The sequence below is a fragment of the Aquila chrysaetos genome, chromosome 16 (assembly GCF_900496995.4).
Source record: "Aquila chrysaetos chrysaetos chromosome 16, bAquChr1.4, whole genome shotgun sequence".
NCBI classification, from domain to species: domain Eukaryota; kingdom Metazoa; phylum Chordata; class Aves; order Accipitriformes; family Accipitridae; genus Aquila; species Aquila chrysaetos.
In genome coordinates this window covers 29,060,549-29,078,010 of record NC_044019.1, presented here as the reverse complement: position 1 = coordinate 29,078,010, position 17,462 = coordinate 29,060,549, and the positions used below count along the sequence as shown (strand labels likewise).

Sequence of the window (17,462 nt, the reverse complement as noted above, 5' to 3'; positions counted from 1 at the left end):
CGAGAGCCGCGGTGCAGCCCAGAGCCACCCCAGGCTGTATTTCTTAGCTTTACCCGCCCCACGATGTGTCCTAAATTGCTCGTGACCCAACCGCTGTCCCCCAAGGCCGCCTCCCTGCGTGACACCGTGGCCCTGGGTCCGAGGCTCGCCAGGGCTTTGCTGGCAGGGGAAGCCGCTGGCATCTGTGGCCGAGCGCGTATAGAGCAGACACGCGGGCCCCGGCACCTCGTCTTTACATCGCTTTATTTCACACCGAAACGAAGAGAACAGAGGAACCGCTTTTGAATCCCGGCCCTTCCCCTGCCCCACGGCTGGCAACACCGAACGGAAATAAATAGGTGGGGAGCAGTGAGGTGCTGCTTGCCCTGGGGTGTAGCCCCCCCAACGCTGCCCAGGGACAGATGACCCCGGGGGGGGAACACACCAGTTCCCAGGGGGCAAACCCCACCGGGCACTGCCCAGCAGCAGCTCTGCAGCCCCAAAGGACCAGGGGGACGGGGCAGCAAGGGAGGAGGCAGAGTTGGGGGGCATCAGGGGGAACCCGGGGTGGCTCAGCTCCAAGGGGCTAGCTCTGGCCCTCGGGGGGGGGGTCTTGGAGTGCCATCTCCCAGGGCCCCTCAGTCTCAGAGGACCCAGCAACTCATCTCCTTCCTATCGGCTCAGGGTCCATCGCAGGCTCTGGCCCCAGGTGCTCCTGGCTCAGAAACGAAGGCTGCAGCGGCGGGACGGTAACCGTGCCACCCTCACTCCTCACCCTCCAGCTTGAGGCTGACGCTGCGGGGTTTGGCCCGGGGCAGCCCTGGGGGTGCCGGTGGGGGTCCCCCATCCCGCTCTGCCTGGCTGGAGCCCCGAGACCGCAGGAGCTGGCTCTGCTTGCGTAGGAAGTCGACGGGCGCCGGGCAGCCGTAGGTGCCTTTGCCCAGCACGGGCCGCGGGGGTCCCTTGGGGGAGTGGGCCAGGGCCGCTGCCTCCAGTTGGGCCAGGTGGGCTACGTAGCCCTCGGACAGGAACTGTGGGGACGCACGGACAGCCTGAGCCGGCAGCCTCGGCCATCGCATGTTCCCTGCGCCCTGGTGGGGTCAGCAATTGTCCCCTGCAGCCCCAACGTGTCCCCAGCCCCGCCACCGTTACCTGGCACTGGTTGTGGAACTTCTTGACGGCCCGGCCGACGATGTAGATGTGCGCCGGCGCGAGCCCCAGCGAGCTGTAGACGGAGACGTCCTTGGTGGAGCCGTAGCCGGCGACGATGGTGATCTCCGCCTGCCCGTGGACAGGAGCGTTAGGGCAGGGAGCGACCCTTCCCGCAGGGACAGCTACCCCCAGGGGACACGGACACCCTCGTTTTACGAGGGATGGTTGCAACGCCACGGGCTGGGAGCTGCCCCTCTGTGCCCTGAACACAGTCGTGGGAGAGGGTGCCAGCTCCACCAGCACAGCGTGGTCCAGCTCCAAACGTCTCTGCACATGGCTCCCCCGACCCCTGGGGTGGAGAGGGGCACAGCTCACGCTATCCCTCCACCACCATCAGCCCCGTCCCCCCACCTTGCCGGCGTCCCCGTCCCCACCTCGGTGCGCAGGCTCTGCAGGAAGGCGGCTTTCTGGCGCAGGGGGTCGTGGGTGAGCCCGTCGCAGAAGGAGACAGCGCCGTGGGGGAAGTTGTGCTGGGAGAGCCAGGCCACCACGCGATGCTTCTGCATGTCGGGGCGTCCCGTCACGTAGATGATCATGTAGCCCGAGTCCTGCCAGTGCCTAGGAGGGGACACGGGTTGCTGCCAGGAGCCCGTGCGGGGACAATCCTGCCGGCAGGAAGCCGCCAAGCATCTCCCAACACATCACGCATGGGTGCTGCCTCCAAAACCTTCCTCCTCCCAGAGATTTTATCAAGGCTGAAGGCACAGCAGAGCTATAGGGGTATCACGGCAGGCTTCAGCAGTAGAGTATTTCCCCCATGAGAAGGCACCAGCACAGAAATGCTGTGAAAACTCTCTGGGTGAGGGGGTGGCAGGAGATCCCCCAGCTCATCCACGGGAAGGCAGCCTGCTCCCATGACCCCACTACCCCGGTTGGGTTGTGGCCGCACCGTGAAAGGAGGAGGAGATTGTCCCCCTTACTTTAAGGGCACCTACCGTACGACATCAACAGCCCCTGCCCGTACTTTGGGGTCGCTGCCCATGATGGATACGCTGGCGGTGAAGGAGCCGTCGATGCTGAACACGACTGACTCGGTGCCCCGGGCCACCACCGTCAGGTACGCCTCGGCGTAGCTGTGGTCCCCCCTGGGGCGGGAGAGCGGGGAGGCTCAGAGGAGGCTCTGCCACAGAGCGGGCAGGTCTAGCTCTGCCGAAAGGGCTGGAGGAGGAACCGAGATGGCACCGCACCCCCACATCTCACCTGACCACCATGCGCACGGGGTAGATGCCGATGGCCAGAGCCTTGTCCGGAGGGATGGTGAAGGTCAGGCGCCCGCTGCCGCTCGTCACCTCAGTGCCATAGTACAGCCACTTCCCCGAGAGCGGCTGTGTCATGATGTAGATGTCCACCTGGGAGAGGAAAAAGGGCTGAGCATGGACTGAACCTCCAGATCCTGCCGCGTCCCCAACCTACAAGTCCTTAAGACCCTCTCCTACCATACCATGTAGGGTCCGCATCCCTTCCCCTGCCGCTGGTGACACCAGCCCCGTGCCCCCTCCTGGGCATCCCCACCCTGTTCGATGGGGTCCTGGCAGCACCCGTCATCCCAGCAGTACCTTCTCCCCGGTCAGCGTCACCACGTCCAGGGGTCCGTACATGAAGCGCCCGCTGAGGACCTGCGCTTTGCCCTCACACACGATCACGTCGCTGGCCCGGTGGTTGGCTGTCACGTTCTGCAGGGACACCAGGGGTTCAGCAGCTTACGCCGGGGCCGTGGGTGGCACCCGAGGAAGCCCCCACGGGGGCTCACGGGCCCCACCGTGCTGTAGGACCATCCCAGCATCCTTCTGGCAGATGGGAACAAACCCTCCCGGCTGCGTCGGCCCACGGCCAGGGTCTGCCCGGGCAACTGGGGATGGACGGAGCCCGGCACTGCCCCGGCAAAGGGTCGGGCCTCTGATGGCCATGGAGCACATACCCTGATTTTCACTTGGGTGCGCTTGCGCTGCCACTTCTCCCGGGGTATAGCGGGGCTGTAGATAGAGGTCTCCTCGCTCTCTGCCGGCTGCGGCCCCTCCTTCTCCATCACCTGCCGAGCGACACAACCCCGGCTCAGCCTCCGCCAGCCCCGGCAAGCCGTGCCGCCCGTCCCGCCGTACCTGGCGCAGGATGAAGGCCACCACGTCGGAGGACTCCCAGTAGCTGGCGTGGAAGAGGTGAGGCAGGGTGATGGTGGGGAAGGCGGTCAGGGCATCGGGGCAGTACAGCGAGTAGTCGATGCGCTTCGGGCCCCACCAGCGCTCCAGGACTGCGGGGAGAGCTGGAATGAATCCGTCCCCGGACCTTATTCTGCATCACGCATCCCGTGGTACTGGCACGGGATGGGATGGGATGGGATGGGATGGGCAGGGACGGCACTTACTCTTGACGACTTCGCTGGTGCTGGCGGGAGTGGGGGGGGTCTCCCGGCTCGCTGCCCCTCCAGAAGCCCCCGAAACTGCCGGTGGGGGTAGGGGGGGCGGCCACATCCACCTCGGGCAGGAACAGGGCAGAGTGCATCTGCAAGGCCTCCGCTGTGGAAAGACACGAGTGAGGACACCCAGAGCCCCCTGAGGACACCAACCACCCTGGGACCCCCCCCTCCAGCACAGCCCCAAAGGGATGGACAGGGCTTGCACATCACCTTCCCCCCAACCCAGCTGGGGTCCTGCAGCGCTGTGAGTGCTCTGGGCACCCCGGCACGACACCGGAGCCCGCAACGTGCCCCGGGGTGCCAGGGACCAGCCCGGCACGGGGGCTGCTCACCCAGCAGGGAGGAGGTGCCGTCACCCAGGGGGTACTTCTGGTAGCGGGGCACGCTGAGCGGCGGGACGGCGTGGAAGGCTTTGGCCAAGAGGGGCTCCAGGCGAGAAGCGCAGGGGTCGGCCGCGTGGAAGAGGTTGTAGATCTGCTCGCAAGCAGGACGCAGCTGGGCCACTGGGGCGGAGATGGGGGGGGGGGTTTCAGGGCTGCCCAGCCTGCACGGCAAGGAGCCCGAGGGCTGGCGGGCACGGGGCAGCACAGCCAGGAGCTCAACACCCAGAGGGGAGGAAGCAAGACCCAGTGAGAGGAAAGGCTGGGGACGCAAACCCAGGGCCCCAGGCACAGAGCGGGGAAGGGGATGCTCGGGCACACACCAACGCCAACACCCAGGCAGCCAGGGCTGGGTGCGCAAGGGGCTCAAACCCAAGCAGGGCTCATTGGGGAGGTCCTGGGGGGGCTCAGGCTTGCAGGGGGCAGGGGGAGCACGACTCGGGGATGAGGGCTCGAGCCCCGCAGGGAGGGTCGGGGGCTGGCACCACGGCTGGCGGGGGTCCTCACCATCCAGAGCGGGCATGACGGTCTTGCGCAGCGCGAGCACCAGCCCCAGCGGGGAGCCAAAGAGGAAGAAGCCGGATACCTTAAAGTCGAGGCGAGTGCCGGTGCCCTCCGTCCCGTCCAGCGCCGCGGTGCCGCTCCGCGGTGCCTCTGCCTCCAGCGGGGCCTCGCTGGCCTGCAGGCTGGGACAGTGGGGCCGGTGGGCATGGGGAGGGACAGTGCCATCCCGCTCCCACCAGCCCGGAGGCAAAGCTGTGCCTGGCATGGCCCCGTTAGCCTGGAAGAGCTGCTGGAAGCAGGGGAACTCCAGCAAGACACCCCCAGGGCAGGCTGCCCCCATGCAATGCTCCTTCCCAGGCTGGTGCAGGTGGGAAATTCACGCTTTCCATAAAGCACAAAATTAATTGGGAGATCAGCAGAGCTCCCGTGGGGATGGGCCACGGCACAGCCGACCGTCCCCCTTGCTCTCACCTGCACGAGGAGCTGTGATGGTGGCTGTCCCCCTGCTCCCGGCAGGGCGGCTGTGCCCCCAGTTCAGGACTGGCCTGGCCCAATCCTGTTGCTCCGTCCGCCCCATCGGCCAGCGGGTCCCTGCCGCCACACAGCTCGGGGGAGATGGGCTCCGTGCTCTGCGGGGGGAGAGGCAGCGAGTGCCCGGCTTAGCCGCCACCGGCACCCCTGCCGACCCTGCACCCCAGCACCCAGGGGGGCAAACCGCCTTCCCACCCTCCCCGATCCCGGACGGTGGCAGGGTGCCGGCACTCACCAGGCTGCCGCGGCGGCTGCTGCTGCGGCTGCCCCCTGATCCCGTCCGGCTCTGGCAGAGCGCGTCGAAGCCCAGGATGCCGCCCACACAGTCCCCCAGCAACACCACCTGCGGACGGCACGCACCCGTGCCGAGGGCGACGAAGGACAGAGCCCCCAAGCCCTACCGCACAGGGGCAAAGCGGTTCCCAGCGGAGGCGAGCCCCAGCTGGAACCCAGAGCAAAGCTTGCCCCGAATCCCCCAAATTCCCCTCTCACCTGGCCGCAGAAGCCGGCCCCTTCCCCGGAGTGCAGGAAGGTGCTGTACGCCTGGTTGGCGCGGGCGATGACGGCACCGACGGCGTGTTGGTAACTCCCCGAGGAGGTGGCCAGCAGCGGGAGGGCCGCCAGCGGGATGTGGTCCTGGCTGCTGGACAGGCTGTCCCTGTCATGGCTGTAGGGGCTGAGCCTGAGATGGAAACAGGGGAGAGGATGAAGAGGGCTGCCCCAATATCCCCATCCCACCGCACGACGCTTGCCCCGGGATGCTGCACCGGGAGTTATCCCCATCCCATCGCTTGCCCTGGATGCCACACCGAGAGAAGGAAAGTCCCATCTCTGAGGCCACCACCTCCCCGGTCCCCTCCCACAGCTCTAGGGTGGTTTTCCAGGAGAACAGCCCCCCTCCTCGCCCCCGCGGCACGCTACACGGCCCCGGGGAACACGGCCCCGCCATCCATACTTGGAGACGAGGGCGTAGGCAGCGGCGCAGATGGGCGGACAGGGCACCAGGCGCAGCGCCACGTGCCCCAGCGCCTCGGGGAAGTGGACGCGGGTGACGGCGTCGAAGGTGGCCGCCAGCGTCTGCACGTCCGCCTGCTTGGAGCCCGGCTCGCCCGATCCCTGGTCCAGGATGTTACCGCTGTGGAGGATGAGGAAGAGGGCGTGGATCCGGCACGCTTGCCCCGCGCTCTCCGCCGAGCCCCCCTGCGGGAAGGAGAGCGCTGCAGTCGGCACCCGTGCCGGGGCGGGGGGGGGGGGCACGGACCGAGGGAAGGGACGAGGCAGGGCACGCACCTCGGGGAAGCCGGATGCCCCCAATCCTTCGCCATCAGCCTTGACGGCGCCGGCTCCGTCCCCTGCGAGCGCATGGCCCCGGTGAGCCCGGCCGGGGTGTCCAGGCGGAGATTGGCCCCCTCCCAGGACACCCATGCTGGGGTTTGGGGCCAGGGCCCCCCCCCTGCCACTCACCCAGCGCCTCGTCCAGCTCCGCCGGCCGCTCCAGCGTGTCCAAGAAGTCGTTGGAGCTCCACTTTGTCATCTCCTTCGCAAAGACCTCATCGCTGTCGGACAGGTCCTCTGCGGCGGCAGGGAGGGGGCCATGGGGGGGGAGCCCACAAAGGCCCCCCTGCCAGGCACACCCAGCCCTCCCCAAGCTGGTGCCTGGTCCCTGCCACTGAAATGCTGTGCCGTGGCCGCGGGGCTGCCCCGACGTACCGTGAGCATCAAAAAACTCCTCTTCGGAGCTGTTCTCGGAGTCACGGGCAATGTTCTGCATCCGCCACTCGGACAGGCTCTGAGGAGACACCCCCCCCTGCCACCAGCACGGGGTCAGCACCCAGACCCCCCCCCCCCGCAGCGAGACCCCACTCCTGCTCCACAGTTCCCCCTCGTTCCTTCACCCAGACCCCCCCCCAGGCCAGGGAAGAAAGGGTCCCCCCCCCACATCTATAGAGAACAGCAGGAGCTGGGGGGCTGGGGGTCCCCATCCCACCCGCGCAGGACCTGGTCTCTCACCTCCATGCTGGGAAGAGTAGGAGGACCGAGAAGAGGTGGACCACTGCTTGGCAAAGGTATCGTCAGGGGAGGCATCGGCCACCCCCTGCACCTCGGCCCCCTCCTGCCCGCTGGGACCCCCCGGCTCCGGCCGCCCCTCGGGGCTGGGCCCGGCGATGGGGGGCTCCTCGACCTCCCCGCACTTGGCCATCTTCTGCGCCAGCATCCGCGCCGTCTCCTCCTCCAGCTGCCGGATATCCTCCATCGTCAGGTCCGTCCACTCGTCCTGCCAGCACCAAGCCTGGCGGTGGGCGCGCAGCATCACCTTCCGCAAACCTGCGACGGGGAGGGTGCGGGGGGGAGCGAGCCCGGCATGGCCCCGGGGCTCCCCAAACCTGCCCCCCTCCAGCAATGCCAAGGTGCCGGTGGTCGAGGGCTCGCTGTTGCTGCCCCGCACTCACCCACGTCGTGGATGAACTGCTCGATTTTAGACTGCATCCCCCAGTAGCGAAACTCCACCTTGCAGAGCTTGTAGGCGCACATCAGGGGCCCGCCGGCGGCCGCCTCCAGCCAGTCGTCCCCCAGCGGGCCCCGGCCCGTCTTGGCCGAGTGGTAGAGCTTGGGGTCCTCCTCGGGCTTGTATTCCCCGGGGGAGATGGGGTCACGCACGATGTCGATGGTGTCTGCGGGGGGGAACGGCGCTCGTCACCCTGCAGCGCTCGGCGAGGGGACGCGGGCGGGTGGGAGCCCCCCTCAAGCAGGAAAAAAGGGGAAAACCGCACCAAAATCAGAGGGGGCACCCAGCAAATTATTCCCACAAGCCGCGCGTCCGACGCAGCTGGTAGCAAACGCTCTATAACATCAAAGACACCCTTGGGTGCACACGAATATGTCCCCTTGGGTGCACACGCGGCTGTGAAAGGCGCGGGGGGAGGCGCGGAGGCGACGGGGCGTGCGAAGAGCCGGGGCTGACACACATACGCGCATTAGGCAGGAGATTTGGCAGCTGGGAGAGCGGCCCCGGTGACCCCGGGGGACGCAGGGGCTGGTGCTGAGGACAGACGGATCGAGCAGCTCGGCGCAGTGGTAAGGCCCGCCAGTTGCCCCCCCTCCGGACCCAAGAGTCCCCACATAACGGGGCACAGAGCACAGCAAAACCACCACACAACCCAGGAGAAGCCCCCGTCGAGCCAAGGGGTGTGATGGCAACATCCCCCCTCTCCCCAAAACAGGGGTGGCCTCCCCAAAACTGGAGGGGGTGCTCACAGACGGCACCCAGGAAAACATCATCCAACAGACCTCAGGGGGCCGTTCGGGCCCAACCCTGCACAAAGCCTCCTGCAGTTTGGCTGCTCCAGCCCCATCTCCAGGCTAGCTCCTTCCAGCCCAGTCTTGGGGGGTCCTGGGGGGGTCCCAGGGCACCCCGCTGGCCCCCAGGACCTTCCCACAGAGCTGTCCCCAGCCAGACCTCCCAGCCTGTCCCCAGGCTCTGCCAGAGCCTGCATTTATTTGCCCCCATTGACACCCCCGAGGTGCCTGCTGGCCTCTTCCTCCAGCTTGGGCCAAAAAAACAGGGGAAAAAGGACTTTTAAGGCTCAGAAAGCACGGAACTGTTGTGGGGCACGCGCTCTGAAGCGGGGCTTTTCCTGTGGCAGGTAGCTGAAATGCAAAGCGCCACAACCCCTCCAAACCTCCCCAGCCTGCAAAACCCAGATTGTGTGGCAAATGCGAGCCCTTAAATCAGCGCCCGACAGGCTGGCCAAGCAGCCTGGATGGCGGCACACTGCGGTCAGCAGCGAGGAGCCGGGATAGGACCTGCCAGCCCCGAGCAGCTCCCGGCAGCGTCACTCACGCAACGACCGGTGGGTCTGTTTGCTTTTACTGCTGTGAGAAAATTGGTGAGGACGCAGTTACCCCCGTGGTTCGTCCCGACAGCCCAAACCACGTTACTCCTACTCCGTTGCCCTTTGAAACGCGAGATGGGGTTTAAATCTGTCGGTGTTACGGGTTGCTGGGGTGAGAGCTGGCAAAGAAAATCCCAGCAGGGTCAGTGTCCGGGCCAGTCCCACCTCAGCACCGCTCCCCACGGGAGACAGCAGCTACCCGAGACACAGCGTGCCCTGCAGAAAGCTCACAGGACAGGCACCGGTGGGGAAAATCAGGCAGGGCAGCAGGCAGCGGGCACAGGGGCCTGCTATCCGCTTGGCCTCGGTTGCTGCCTGGCGGTGGCAGGGGCAGAATTCGTCCCCCCCAGCCCAAGCCACCAACATCCCGGCCGGACGTCCCCAGTGCTGCAAGAGCCAATGAGAGAAATAGGTCAGATGAATCATTTCCTCCAAGTGCCTATTTTAGGCCTCCATTTTAAGAGGCAGCGCGTCACGCTCTGCACTCCAGTGCCTAAAACGACCAGATCGACACCGCCAGGAAAGGCAGGCCGCAGCAGCCGGGGCCAAACCCACCGGCGAGGGAGGAATCCCACCCCGGGCTCCCAGCTCTGCCCGCCGGTCCCTCTGGCAAGCAGCGGAGGGGCCCGGACCTGGAGAGCGATCTGGAGCAAAGCCCTGGGGAGCAGGGGAATCAGGGCAGGGGGTGGGAAAATGGGGACACGCTTCTCCAGCTCCCCCCGCTCCAGCTGATCCGAAACGCCCTGCAGGAGCCCGGTGCAGGTTCCCACGCACACCCAGAGAGGGGCTGGGAAGGCAAAGCCATGCCAGACTGCGTGGGACAGGGGTTGGGACATGGAAGGAGAGGGGAGAAGGCTGGCACCGGGAAGGGGAGGGCTGCAAACAAGTATACAGGCAAGGGAAGAAGGCAGAGGACAAAATTGCCCCCCAAAACATCTTTAATGCGGACTCTAGCAGTGCTGCCAAGGAAGCAGGCAGGGAGCTCAGGGCAGGGAGCTCGGGGCACAGGTGCCTTCCCCTGCCAGGGTCCCTCTATAGCTGTCCCCAAAACGCGAGGGCCGGCAGGGAGAGCAAAGCCGAGCGTGTTGCAGACGCTGAGCCCCTGCAGCCAGCAGGGAAGCTGAGCCCCTCGGGCGCTGCAGCACACCCACGCACCCAGCTCGGGGAGCGCCGCGTGGGAACCCCGGCAGGCATTGGGTCCTGCCCGGCGCCTCGAGCCAGCCTCGCGGCGGCTGTACGCACCCAAAATCCTCTGCCTTTTCTCAGCCGCGCTCAGGTTGAAGACGTTGGTCTGCTGGCCCGCGTCCGGCCGGTAGTACGTCTCAATCTCGATGGAGAACTTCTCCACGAAGGGGCAGGTGTACCTGGGGGACATGCAGGGATGGGGCTGAGCCCGGTGGCACGGTCGGCCCCGCAGCCCACCCTTCAGCTCCACCGGGTCCCACCTGGTGCGGGTGTAGGGGTAGGCGTTCCAGGATTCCTCCTCCACCTGCAGCGCAGCCTTGGGGAGCAGTGCCCGAAACCAGCTGGGGATGTGGGGAGCCAACGTGGTAGATCTTGTGGGTGTACTGGCCGCTGCCGCCGGGGCCGTCGCTGTAGGGACGGTTGGCGAGGATTTCCACCCCGCTGCCCTCGCCGCTCGACTCCTCCCGGCTCTTCTTCTGTAGGGAGAGCTGCCGGGTGAGCACAGCCCCCCCAGGACCCCCTAACCCCGAGACCCCGCACACCCTTAAGGCCTGGCACCTCACAGGTCCCCGGGGTCCCTGTACCCTCCTGCAACCCCCAGTCCCTGTGTGTTTACACCCCCCAGCTCCACACCTGCTCCCAGGACCCCCTGCTTGGCTTGGTGGCCCCAAACCCACCCGAACCTCACTGACACCCCTGCACCCTGCCAGTCCCTTGGGGCCAGCCTCAGGCCCCACACAGCCCCCTGCACCCCCCTATACTCAGTCCCCCATGCTCAGCCTGCCAGCCCCCTGCACCCCCCCTATACTCAGTCCCCCCCATGCTCAGCCCCCCAGCCCCCTGCACCCCCCTATACTCAGTCCCCCATGCTCAGCCTGCCAGCCCCCTGCACCCCCCTATACTCAGTCCCCCATGCTCAGCCTGCCAGCCCCCTGCACCCCCCTATACTCAGTCCCCCCCATGCTCAGCCCCCCAGCCCCCTGCACCCCCCTATACTCAGTCCCCCATGCTCAGCCCGCCAGCCCCCTGCACCCCCAAGCTCCCCATGCTCAGCCCCACAGCCCCCTGCACCCCTCCAGGCTCCATCCTTAGCCCCACAGCCCCTTACACCCCCCATTCTCAGCCCGCCAGCCCCCTGCACCCCCCAGCTCCCCATGCTCATCCCCGCAGCCCCCCCACACCCCTCCAGGCTCCATGCTCATCCCCACAGCCCCTTGCACCCCCCCCAGTGCCCAGACCCCCCATACTCAGCCTTACAGGCCCCCTGCACCCCCCAGTGCCCCAGACCCCCCATGCTCAGCCCCACAGCCCCCTGCACCCCCCAGTGCCCAGACCCCCCCATGCTCAGCCCCACAGCCCCCTGCACCCCCCCCAGTGCCCAGACCCCCCCATGCTCAGCCCCACAGCCCCCTGCACCCCCCATGCTCAGCCCCACAGCCCCTTGCACCCCCTCCCAATACTCAGCCCCCCCCATACTCAGCCCCACAGCCCCCTCCTCCTCCAGTGCTCAGCCCCCCCGGCCCCACCTGGATCATGTAGAGCTGGGCCACCTGGTACTCCTCCAGGCTCATGGGCAGCAGGATGTGGTACTCCTTGATGAGCATGGCGGCGGGGGGCAGCGCCTGCGGGGGCGGCCGTCAGCCCGGCTCGGCTCGGCTCGGCTCGGCTCGGCCCGGCCCGGCCCGGCCCGGCTCGGCCCGGCCCGCTGCGACGCTCCCGGGCCCGCCCCGCTCCCATGGCAACGCGCCCCCCGCCCGCTCGGCCCCGCCCGCCCGCCTTCGGCTCCCTTCGGCTCCCTTCGGATCCCTTCGGCTCCGCTCGCCCCCGGCGCTGCCCCCCCCCCCTCCCGCCCGCCCTCCGCGCCCCGTCCCCCGCCGAACCTTGCGCTGCTCTTCGGTTCGTGACATCACAGCCCGTTCCCACGGAGACGGCCGTGACGTTGGGGGGGGGGGGGGGCGGCGCGTGACGTCAGAGACAGGAAGGCAGCGAGCGCCGCTGCACGGGCACTCCGCGTGTGCCGGTACCGGCCTCCCCCCCCCCCCTTCCCCCCCCAAGCCCCGGGGGACCGACACTGCGGGCAGGGTCACCGCCACCGCCGGGCTCGGGAAAAATGGGGGTTTTATTAAAAAAAAGTCCCCTTTTTTTAAGTGTTAAAAGAAGGTTTTGCTCATTCCTGCACCCCTCTGCCCGGGCACAGCTCTAGGACCCCCCCCTTCCCTCCCCAGTGCAGCTCCAAGCTCTTCCCCAGTGCCCCCAACACCGGCTGCAGCCCCCCGGGCACTGACACCCCCCCCCCCCGCGGCACTCCCCCGTGTCCCCCTGTCCCCACAGCCAGCCCCCCCGCAGAGCCCCCGGAGGCAGAATCCCAACCACATCCTTTATTTATAAAAACACGCGTTTATAAAGAGAGCGCCAGGGCAGGGGCGGGGGGGCACAGGCAGCACGGCAGCCCCGCCACCACCAGCAGGGCAGGGACACCGCGGGGGGGGGTCCCGGGGAGGGAGGGGGGGGGGGGGTCCCGGGTGTCAGCAGCCGTTACGTGCGGGCGTTTCGCTCTGTCTCTGCCAAGCACTCCCTGACCAGCGCCCGGGCGTGGATGATGCCTGCGGGGAGAAGCAGAAAGACACCCCACATCAGTCTCCCGTGTGTCCCCCCCCCCCGCCTTCCCACCACCAACACACCGGCCAGGGGGACCCCCGGGCAATCAGGACCGGGGGTCAGCCGGTGTGTATGTGTGTGCCCCCCCCCCCCCGTTGCCCCTACCCCGCTTCAGCCGCTCCATGGCACTCTTGCTGCCGGCGTAGGTGGGCCGGATCTCCTTCCCCATCTCCTCGATGACGGAGAGCAGGTCGGTATAGGTGCTCTGCGACCCCTGAGCCCCGGGGGGCTTCATTGCCTGGGGGTGGGGGGGGGATACAGACCGGTTGAGAGCCGCCCCCGCCACCCCCGGTCCCGGTTTCGCCGTCGTGTCCCCCCCCCCGCCTCTCACCTGCACGTAGCCCATGGACGGCGGCCCGAAGTCATTGAAGAGGGGCCGGAAAGGGGCGGCGGCACCGGGGACGGAGCCGGAGGGCGACGGGACACTCGTGGCTGCGAGAAACGGAGGGTTAACGGCTGCCTCCCCCCCCCCTCCCTCCCTCCTTTCCCCTCGCCGTTACCGGGGGGTACACACTCACCGGCGGGTGGTGCCCCGGGCCCCGGTGGGGCAGGGCTGGCGCTGGCGGCTCCGGGGGTAGCGGGGGCGGGAGCGATAGGCTTGTAGGACATCCCCGACGGCCGCCCAGCCGTTCACGGGGGTCGGTGGGCGGCCCCCCCCCCCCCCCACGCTCGCCCCACCGGTTGGTTACCGACGCTGACCGCCGTTCAAACTCCCGTGACGGTCACACACGGAAACGCGAGCTCCGATCCGGGGAACGAAACGGAGCGGCGGCTCCGGCTCCGCCTCGGCCTGGCCCGACCTGACCCGGCCCCCCCCCCCCCCCCCGCCCGCCACCCGGCACCGCCGCTCGCCGTGATGACGCCACCGCGCCGACGTCATCGCGCCGCCGCGCCTGCCTCTCACCCCCCCCCCCACCGGTCACCGTGGAGACACGCGGCGTCGGCCCCCGCCCCTTCTCCCCCCCCCCCCCCCCCGTGCGCCTCATCCCCTCGGGGGGGACCGACCCCCGGTACCGACCCCCGGTACCGACCCCGGTACCGGCCCCGCTGAGGAGAGCCCCGGCACCGGGGGGGACCATGTGGACACCCTCCCCCCCCCCCAAAAATGTCCCCGGGACGTGCGCAGGTGAGGGGGTGCCCGGGGGTCCCGGCAGCCTGGGGAGGGTCGGGCAGGGCCGTACCGGGGGTCAACGGCTGCCCCGGCCCGCCTCTCGGGGCGGCATTCGGTGTGGGGGTCCTGCTGTCCGGGAGAGAGGTTGTACCCGGGGGGGGGGGACACGGGCACACGGGACAACCGTGGAGCGAGAGAGTGCTATTTAAACTCAACGTAAAGACAAACAAAAGTCCGCAGAGAGAGAATTTTTCATTTCAAAAGGGCAAGGATTGAAAAAATTAATAAATTTGTTCAGACACCTCCCCCCCCCCCAAACTCGGAAGCAGCAGATTTCCTTAACTCGGAGGTGCAAAAATTACCCCAAACTGCAGCGTGCCTCTCCCCTTCCCACCCGTGCTCCCGGGGAGGTGGGGGAGAAGGCGAACGCTTTATTCCCGGCTTCTTTCCTCAAGGATGTCCTGGCCGGGGTGCCGAAGCCCCGAGGAGTTTCCCCTGCGCCGGGGGTCGGACGGAACGTACCGTGAGGGTCCACGCCGGCCCCGAAAACGGAGGGATGCCTCACCGGCGCGGGGCAGGACAGAGCAGGGTCCGGGGTAAGTCTGAGCCCAAACGGCGGTAACGGGGGGACAGGCGTCGGGGTTACGCCGTAAGGTCAGCCTTAAATCACGGCGTGGAGGGAGCGGGGTCAAGGTTGAGGGGCTCGGCGTTGGGTACGGGGGTCAAAACGAAGGCTGGAGGGATGAGCCGGCAGAGTTGGGGCGCAGCGGGAGGGCAGGGGACCGGCACGTTTGGGTTTTGGGGAACAGCAGCCGGGGTGAGGTCGGGGACGCTGCGGAGCGGGGAGCAGGAGAGAGCGGAGATCGGGGTGAAAGTGGCCAAAGCTCGGCCGAGTCTGTGCCAAAAAGGGGTCCGGCGTCGGCCTCGGCGCCCCACGCCGCGGTTGGACCTCAGCGGCCGGGCAGGCGCGCGGCCGAGGTTGAGTCTGAGCACCTCCGGCGCCGAAGCAGCGAGGGCTTTGCCCCAGGTGCCGCGCTCGCACCGGCACGGCCCCAGCCGCGGCAGCCGGAGCCGGGCTTCTCTTCCGCAGCCCCCTCCTCTTCTGTAAGGCACGGCGGGGGCTCGGGTCCCGTGTTGGCACGCGCCGCCCTCAGCGCGACATCATTCGCACGAACTCTGCCGGCAGGAGAATACGTACAGAACATCCCAAATATTCCCGGGGATGTTCCCGGCCCCCTCCCCGGCTCCTACCTTCGAAGTCCACCAAGCCGTCCCCGTTGAGATCCACGTCCTTGAGGATCTCGTCCACCTCCCGGTAGTTGAGCTGCTGCCCCAGCAGCTTGCGCATGGCCTCCCGCAGCTCCGCCATGCTGATCTGCCCGTCCCCGTTGGTGTCGAACTGCACAGCAAGCTCCCGTCGGCGACGGCCGCCCTCGGCGTGCCAGCGGTTTGCCAGCCTGCCCGCGCCCGGGCTGTCCCCCCCGCCCCGATCCCTGTCCCCTCACCTCGCGGAAGGCGTCGCGCAGCTCCTTGATCCCGATCATGTCCGCCGTCTCCGCCAGCATCTTGGGGCCCATCAGCTCCACGAAATCATCAAAATCCACCTTGCCCCCGGCTGCGAGGAGAAGGGGGGGGGGTGTCACCGGGGGGGTGAGGAGGCAGGGATCGCCGGGGGCAAGCCCGGCTGCCAGCAGGGCAGAGGGGGGCCCCCCCCCCCCACGCCCCGCCACGTACTGATCTGCTGGGACAGCTCGATGAGCTCCATCTCGGTGGGCATGTAGCCCATGGTCCTCATGCACTCGCCCAGGTCCTTGTAGCTGATGTACCCGTCGCGGTCCTTGTCGAACTCTCGGAAGGCCTGCTTCAGCTCTGAGGGCAGCGCGGCGTCACCGCCGGCACCGCTGCCCGCTCCCACCCGCCCGTCGCCCCGCCGCAGCCGGGGGAGCTCCCAACCAGGGCGAAGACCGTCCCCGTCCCCTCGGGGCGCAGCACCTCACCTTCGATCTCTTCGGGCCGCAGCTCTCGGTCCTGGGAAAGAGAAAGCGGGAAAAGTCGAAGGAGGGATCCTTCTCCCACGGATCCCCCACCCAGGAATCCTGCCTTAAATCCCCCCGCCGGCTCGCGGGCGACGGCGGGGCGCAGCCGCCGACGCGGTGCCCGGTGCGGCGGGCGTGCGTGGTGCGCGGGGAGGGGGCGGGCGCCTACCAGCTGGGTGATGGCGATGCTTTGCCGCAGGAAGATGCAGGCCGGCCCCACCAGCCCCTGCAGCACCGAATAATTCTGCAGCGGTGGAGACTGCGCCGCCTCCGACGCTTCCTCGGGGTCACCGGCGCCGGGGACTGGGGGACCGGAGCGCGGCTTCCCATCCTGCGGGCAGAGCGGGCATCAGCAGCGAGGCGGGGGGGGGGGCTGAGCCAGGGGTTCCTCCCCCCCTCCTCCTGCCCCTGGGGCCGGCCTTACCTTAGGGAGCCTCCGCTCAGGGGTCTTGGTGCAGTTGCCCATGGCTGGGGGCTGCCCCCGCGCCGCAGGGCATGCCTGGCCCCGGGGGGCCGGCTGGCGCAGTCCTGGGGGCTGCCAACCCGCCGGGGTGAGCCGGGGCCGGGGGGGGGTGTGATAGCGGCCGTGGCTGCGTGGGGATTTGAGGTTTTTATGGAATATCTGGGGATATGCAGGGCAGGCGGGGGGGGGGTGCGCCGCGCCCGCGCACACACATAATCCCCCGGATTATTCCCCGCTCGGCCGCCCTGCTCCAGATGTGGGGAGCCGCCCAGCTGTTCCCCGGTTCCCCAGCCTTCCCCATGGGGGCACTCAGGGCCCCCCCCCTCCCTCCAGTGCCCGGCCATACCCCGGCCCTCTCCCCTGCCGCCTGTTACCTGCCCGAAAGCGGGGGGCGGCTGCAGCCCCGGCTCCTCGCCGGCCCCCCGACGCTCCGTGGGGGACACCCTGCCTTGGCTGGGCCGACCCGGGGTACCGGCAGTGCCGGGTCCCCCGTGCCCCCTGAGCCGCGGGGCCGGGCGGAGGCGGCGGCCGCCCCGTTTGCCGGGACCGTGGGGGCGGGAGGCACCCCGGCAGGTGGGGGGCGCGGGGCTGCCGGTACCCCTCCGCTGGGGCCCGCGGAAGAGGAAGAACATTCCGCCTGCCGCCCCGTCTCACCGCCGCTCCCCGTTATCTCTTCCCCCACCCCCCGGGGCCAGGCAGGAGGGAAACCGGATCCCCCGAGCCCCGGCGGTCGCCCCGGCCCCCCGGTGCTTCGCCGGGACGAGGCCACCACCGGCATTGGGGGGGGGGGGGGGGGAAACGTGCCCCCAAACGTGCCCCCAAACGGCATTGTGGGGGGAAACGGCGCTGTGCAGCCCCCCCCCGGGATGCTGGGAGGACGGGGGGGGAGCGGGGAGCCCCGGGGAGGCGGCGGGGGGGGGGGGGGGGGGCGCGGGGAACCAGGAGCCTCCGGTTTCAGCTACCGAAACCCGACCCGCGCCCGGGCGCGGGGCACGTGGCAGCGCGGGCGCGGCGCCAGCCTAGCCACGCCCCCTCCTAAGTGGCCACGCCCCCTCCCGCCTATCCACACCCCCGTGTGGCCACGCCCCCGCTGTCGT

The 17,462-nt window shown here is 68.6% G+C and overlaps 3 protein-coding genes across 5 annotated transcripts; all 3 read right to left on the bottom strand.

Annotated features, from left to right (window-relative positions):
- Positions 1-226: 226 nt before the first annotated feature.
- PITPNM1 (phosphatidylinositol transfer protein membrane associated 1) lies at positions 227-11,832 on the bottom strand. Its single transcript, XM_030038387.2, is given in 25 exon segments — positions 227-1,010; positions 1,132-1,260; positions 1,566-1,749; positions 2,127-2,276; positions 2,392-2,540; positions 2,748-2,864; positions 3,110-3,220; positions 3,291-3,439; positions 3,554-3,585; positions 3,587-3,704; positions 3,937-4,107; positions 4,492-4,670; positions 4,960-5,117; positions 5,255-5,362; positions 5,512-5,701; positions 5,975-6,219; positions 6,310-6,371; positions 6,484-6,591; positions 6,730-6,825; positions 7,030-7,344; positions 7,470-7,691; positions 10,155-10,276; positions 10,358-10,449; positions 10,451-10,573; positions 11,624-11,832. Coding segments are annotated over 25 exon segments (3,675 nt in total). The 5' UTR covers positions 11,702-11,832; the 3' UTR covers positions 227-743.
- A 628-nt stretch (positions 11,833-12,460) lies between these two features.
- CDK2AP2 (cyclin dependent kinase 2 associated protein 2) lies at positions 12,461-13,592 on the bottom strand. Its single transcript, XM_030038484.2, has 4 exons — positions 13,274-13,592; positions 13,087-13,187; positions 12,861-12,993; positions 12,461-12,700 (listed from the first exon to the last, which is right to left on the bottom strand). Exons 1-4 carry the CDS (start codon positions 13,362-13,364, stop codon positions 12,633-12,635), a joined length of 393 nt encoding a protein of 130 aa, XP_029894344.1. The 5' UTR covers positions 13,365-13,592; the 3' UTR covers positions 12,461-12,632.
- Positions 13,593-14,035: 443 nt separating this feature from the next.
- Positions 14,036-17,209, bottom strand: CABP2 (calcium binding protein 2). 3 transcript variants are annotated; one of them, XM_041129133.1, is made up of 7 exons: positions 16,740-17,186; positions 16,072-16,233; positions 15,864-15,894; positions 15,601-15,735; positions 15,372-15,481; positions 15,118-15,265; positions 14,036-15,042 (listed from the first exon to the last, which is right to left on the bottom strand). In XM_041129133.1, exons 1-7 carry the CDS (start codon positions 16,995-16,997, stop codon positions 15,017-15,019), a joined length of 870 nt encoding a protein of 289 aa, XP_040985067.1. In that variant the 5' UTR covers positions 16,998-17,186; the 3' UTR covers positions 14,036-15,016. The 3 variants fall into 3 exon arrangements, with proteins under 3 accessions (XP_040985067.1, XP_029894337.1, XP_040985066.1); XM_030038477.2 differs by lacking the exon at positions 16,740-17,186 and adding an exon at positions 16,327-16,492 and having other exon boundaries at positions 14,040-15,042; XM_041129132.1 differs by lacking the exons at positions 14,036-15,042; positions 15,118-15,265; positions 15,372-15,481 and having other exon boundaries at positions 16,327-17,209.
- Between the last annotated feature and the right edge of the window lie 253 nt (positions 17,210-17,462).

Bases quoted from the DNA above. Each gene is read 5' to 3' on its own strand.
- CDK2AP2 (XM_030038484.2), bottom strand. From the start codon at position 13,364: ATGTCCTACAAGCCTATCGCTCCCGCCCCCGCTACCCCCGGAGCCGCC. The intron at 12,994-13,086 runs GTGAGAGGCGGG...CCCCACCCCCAG, and splicing joins CGTCCATGGGCTACGTGCAG to GCAATGAAGCCCCCCGGGGC. The intron at 12,701-12,860 runs GTAGGGGCAACG...TTCTCCCCGCAG, and splicing joins CATGGAGCGGCTGAAGCGGG to GCATCATCCACGCCCGGGCG.
- CABP2 (XM_041129132.1), bottom strand. From the start codon at position 16,997: ATGTTCTTCCTCTTCCGCGGGCCCCAGCGGAGGGGTACCGGCAGCCCC. The intron at 16,234-16,326 runs GTAAGGCCGGCC...CTCTGCCCGCAG, and splicing joins CTGAGCGGAGGCTCCCTAAG to GATGGGAAGCCGCGCTCCGG. The intron at 15,895-16,071 runs GTAGGCGCCCGC...TCTCTTTCCCAG, and splicing joins GCATCGCCATCACCCAGCTG to GACCGAGAGCTGCGGCCCGA.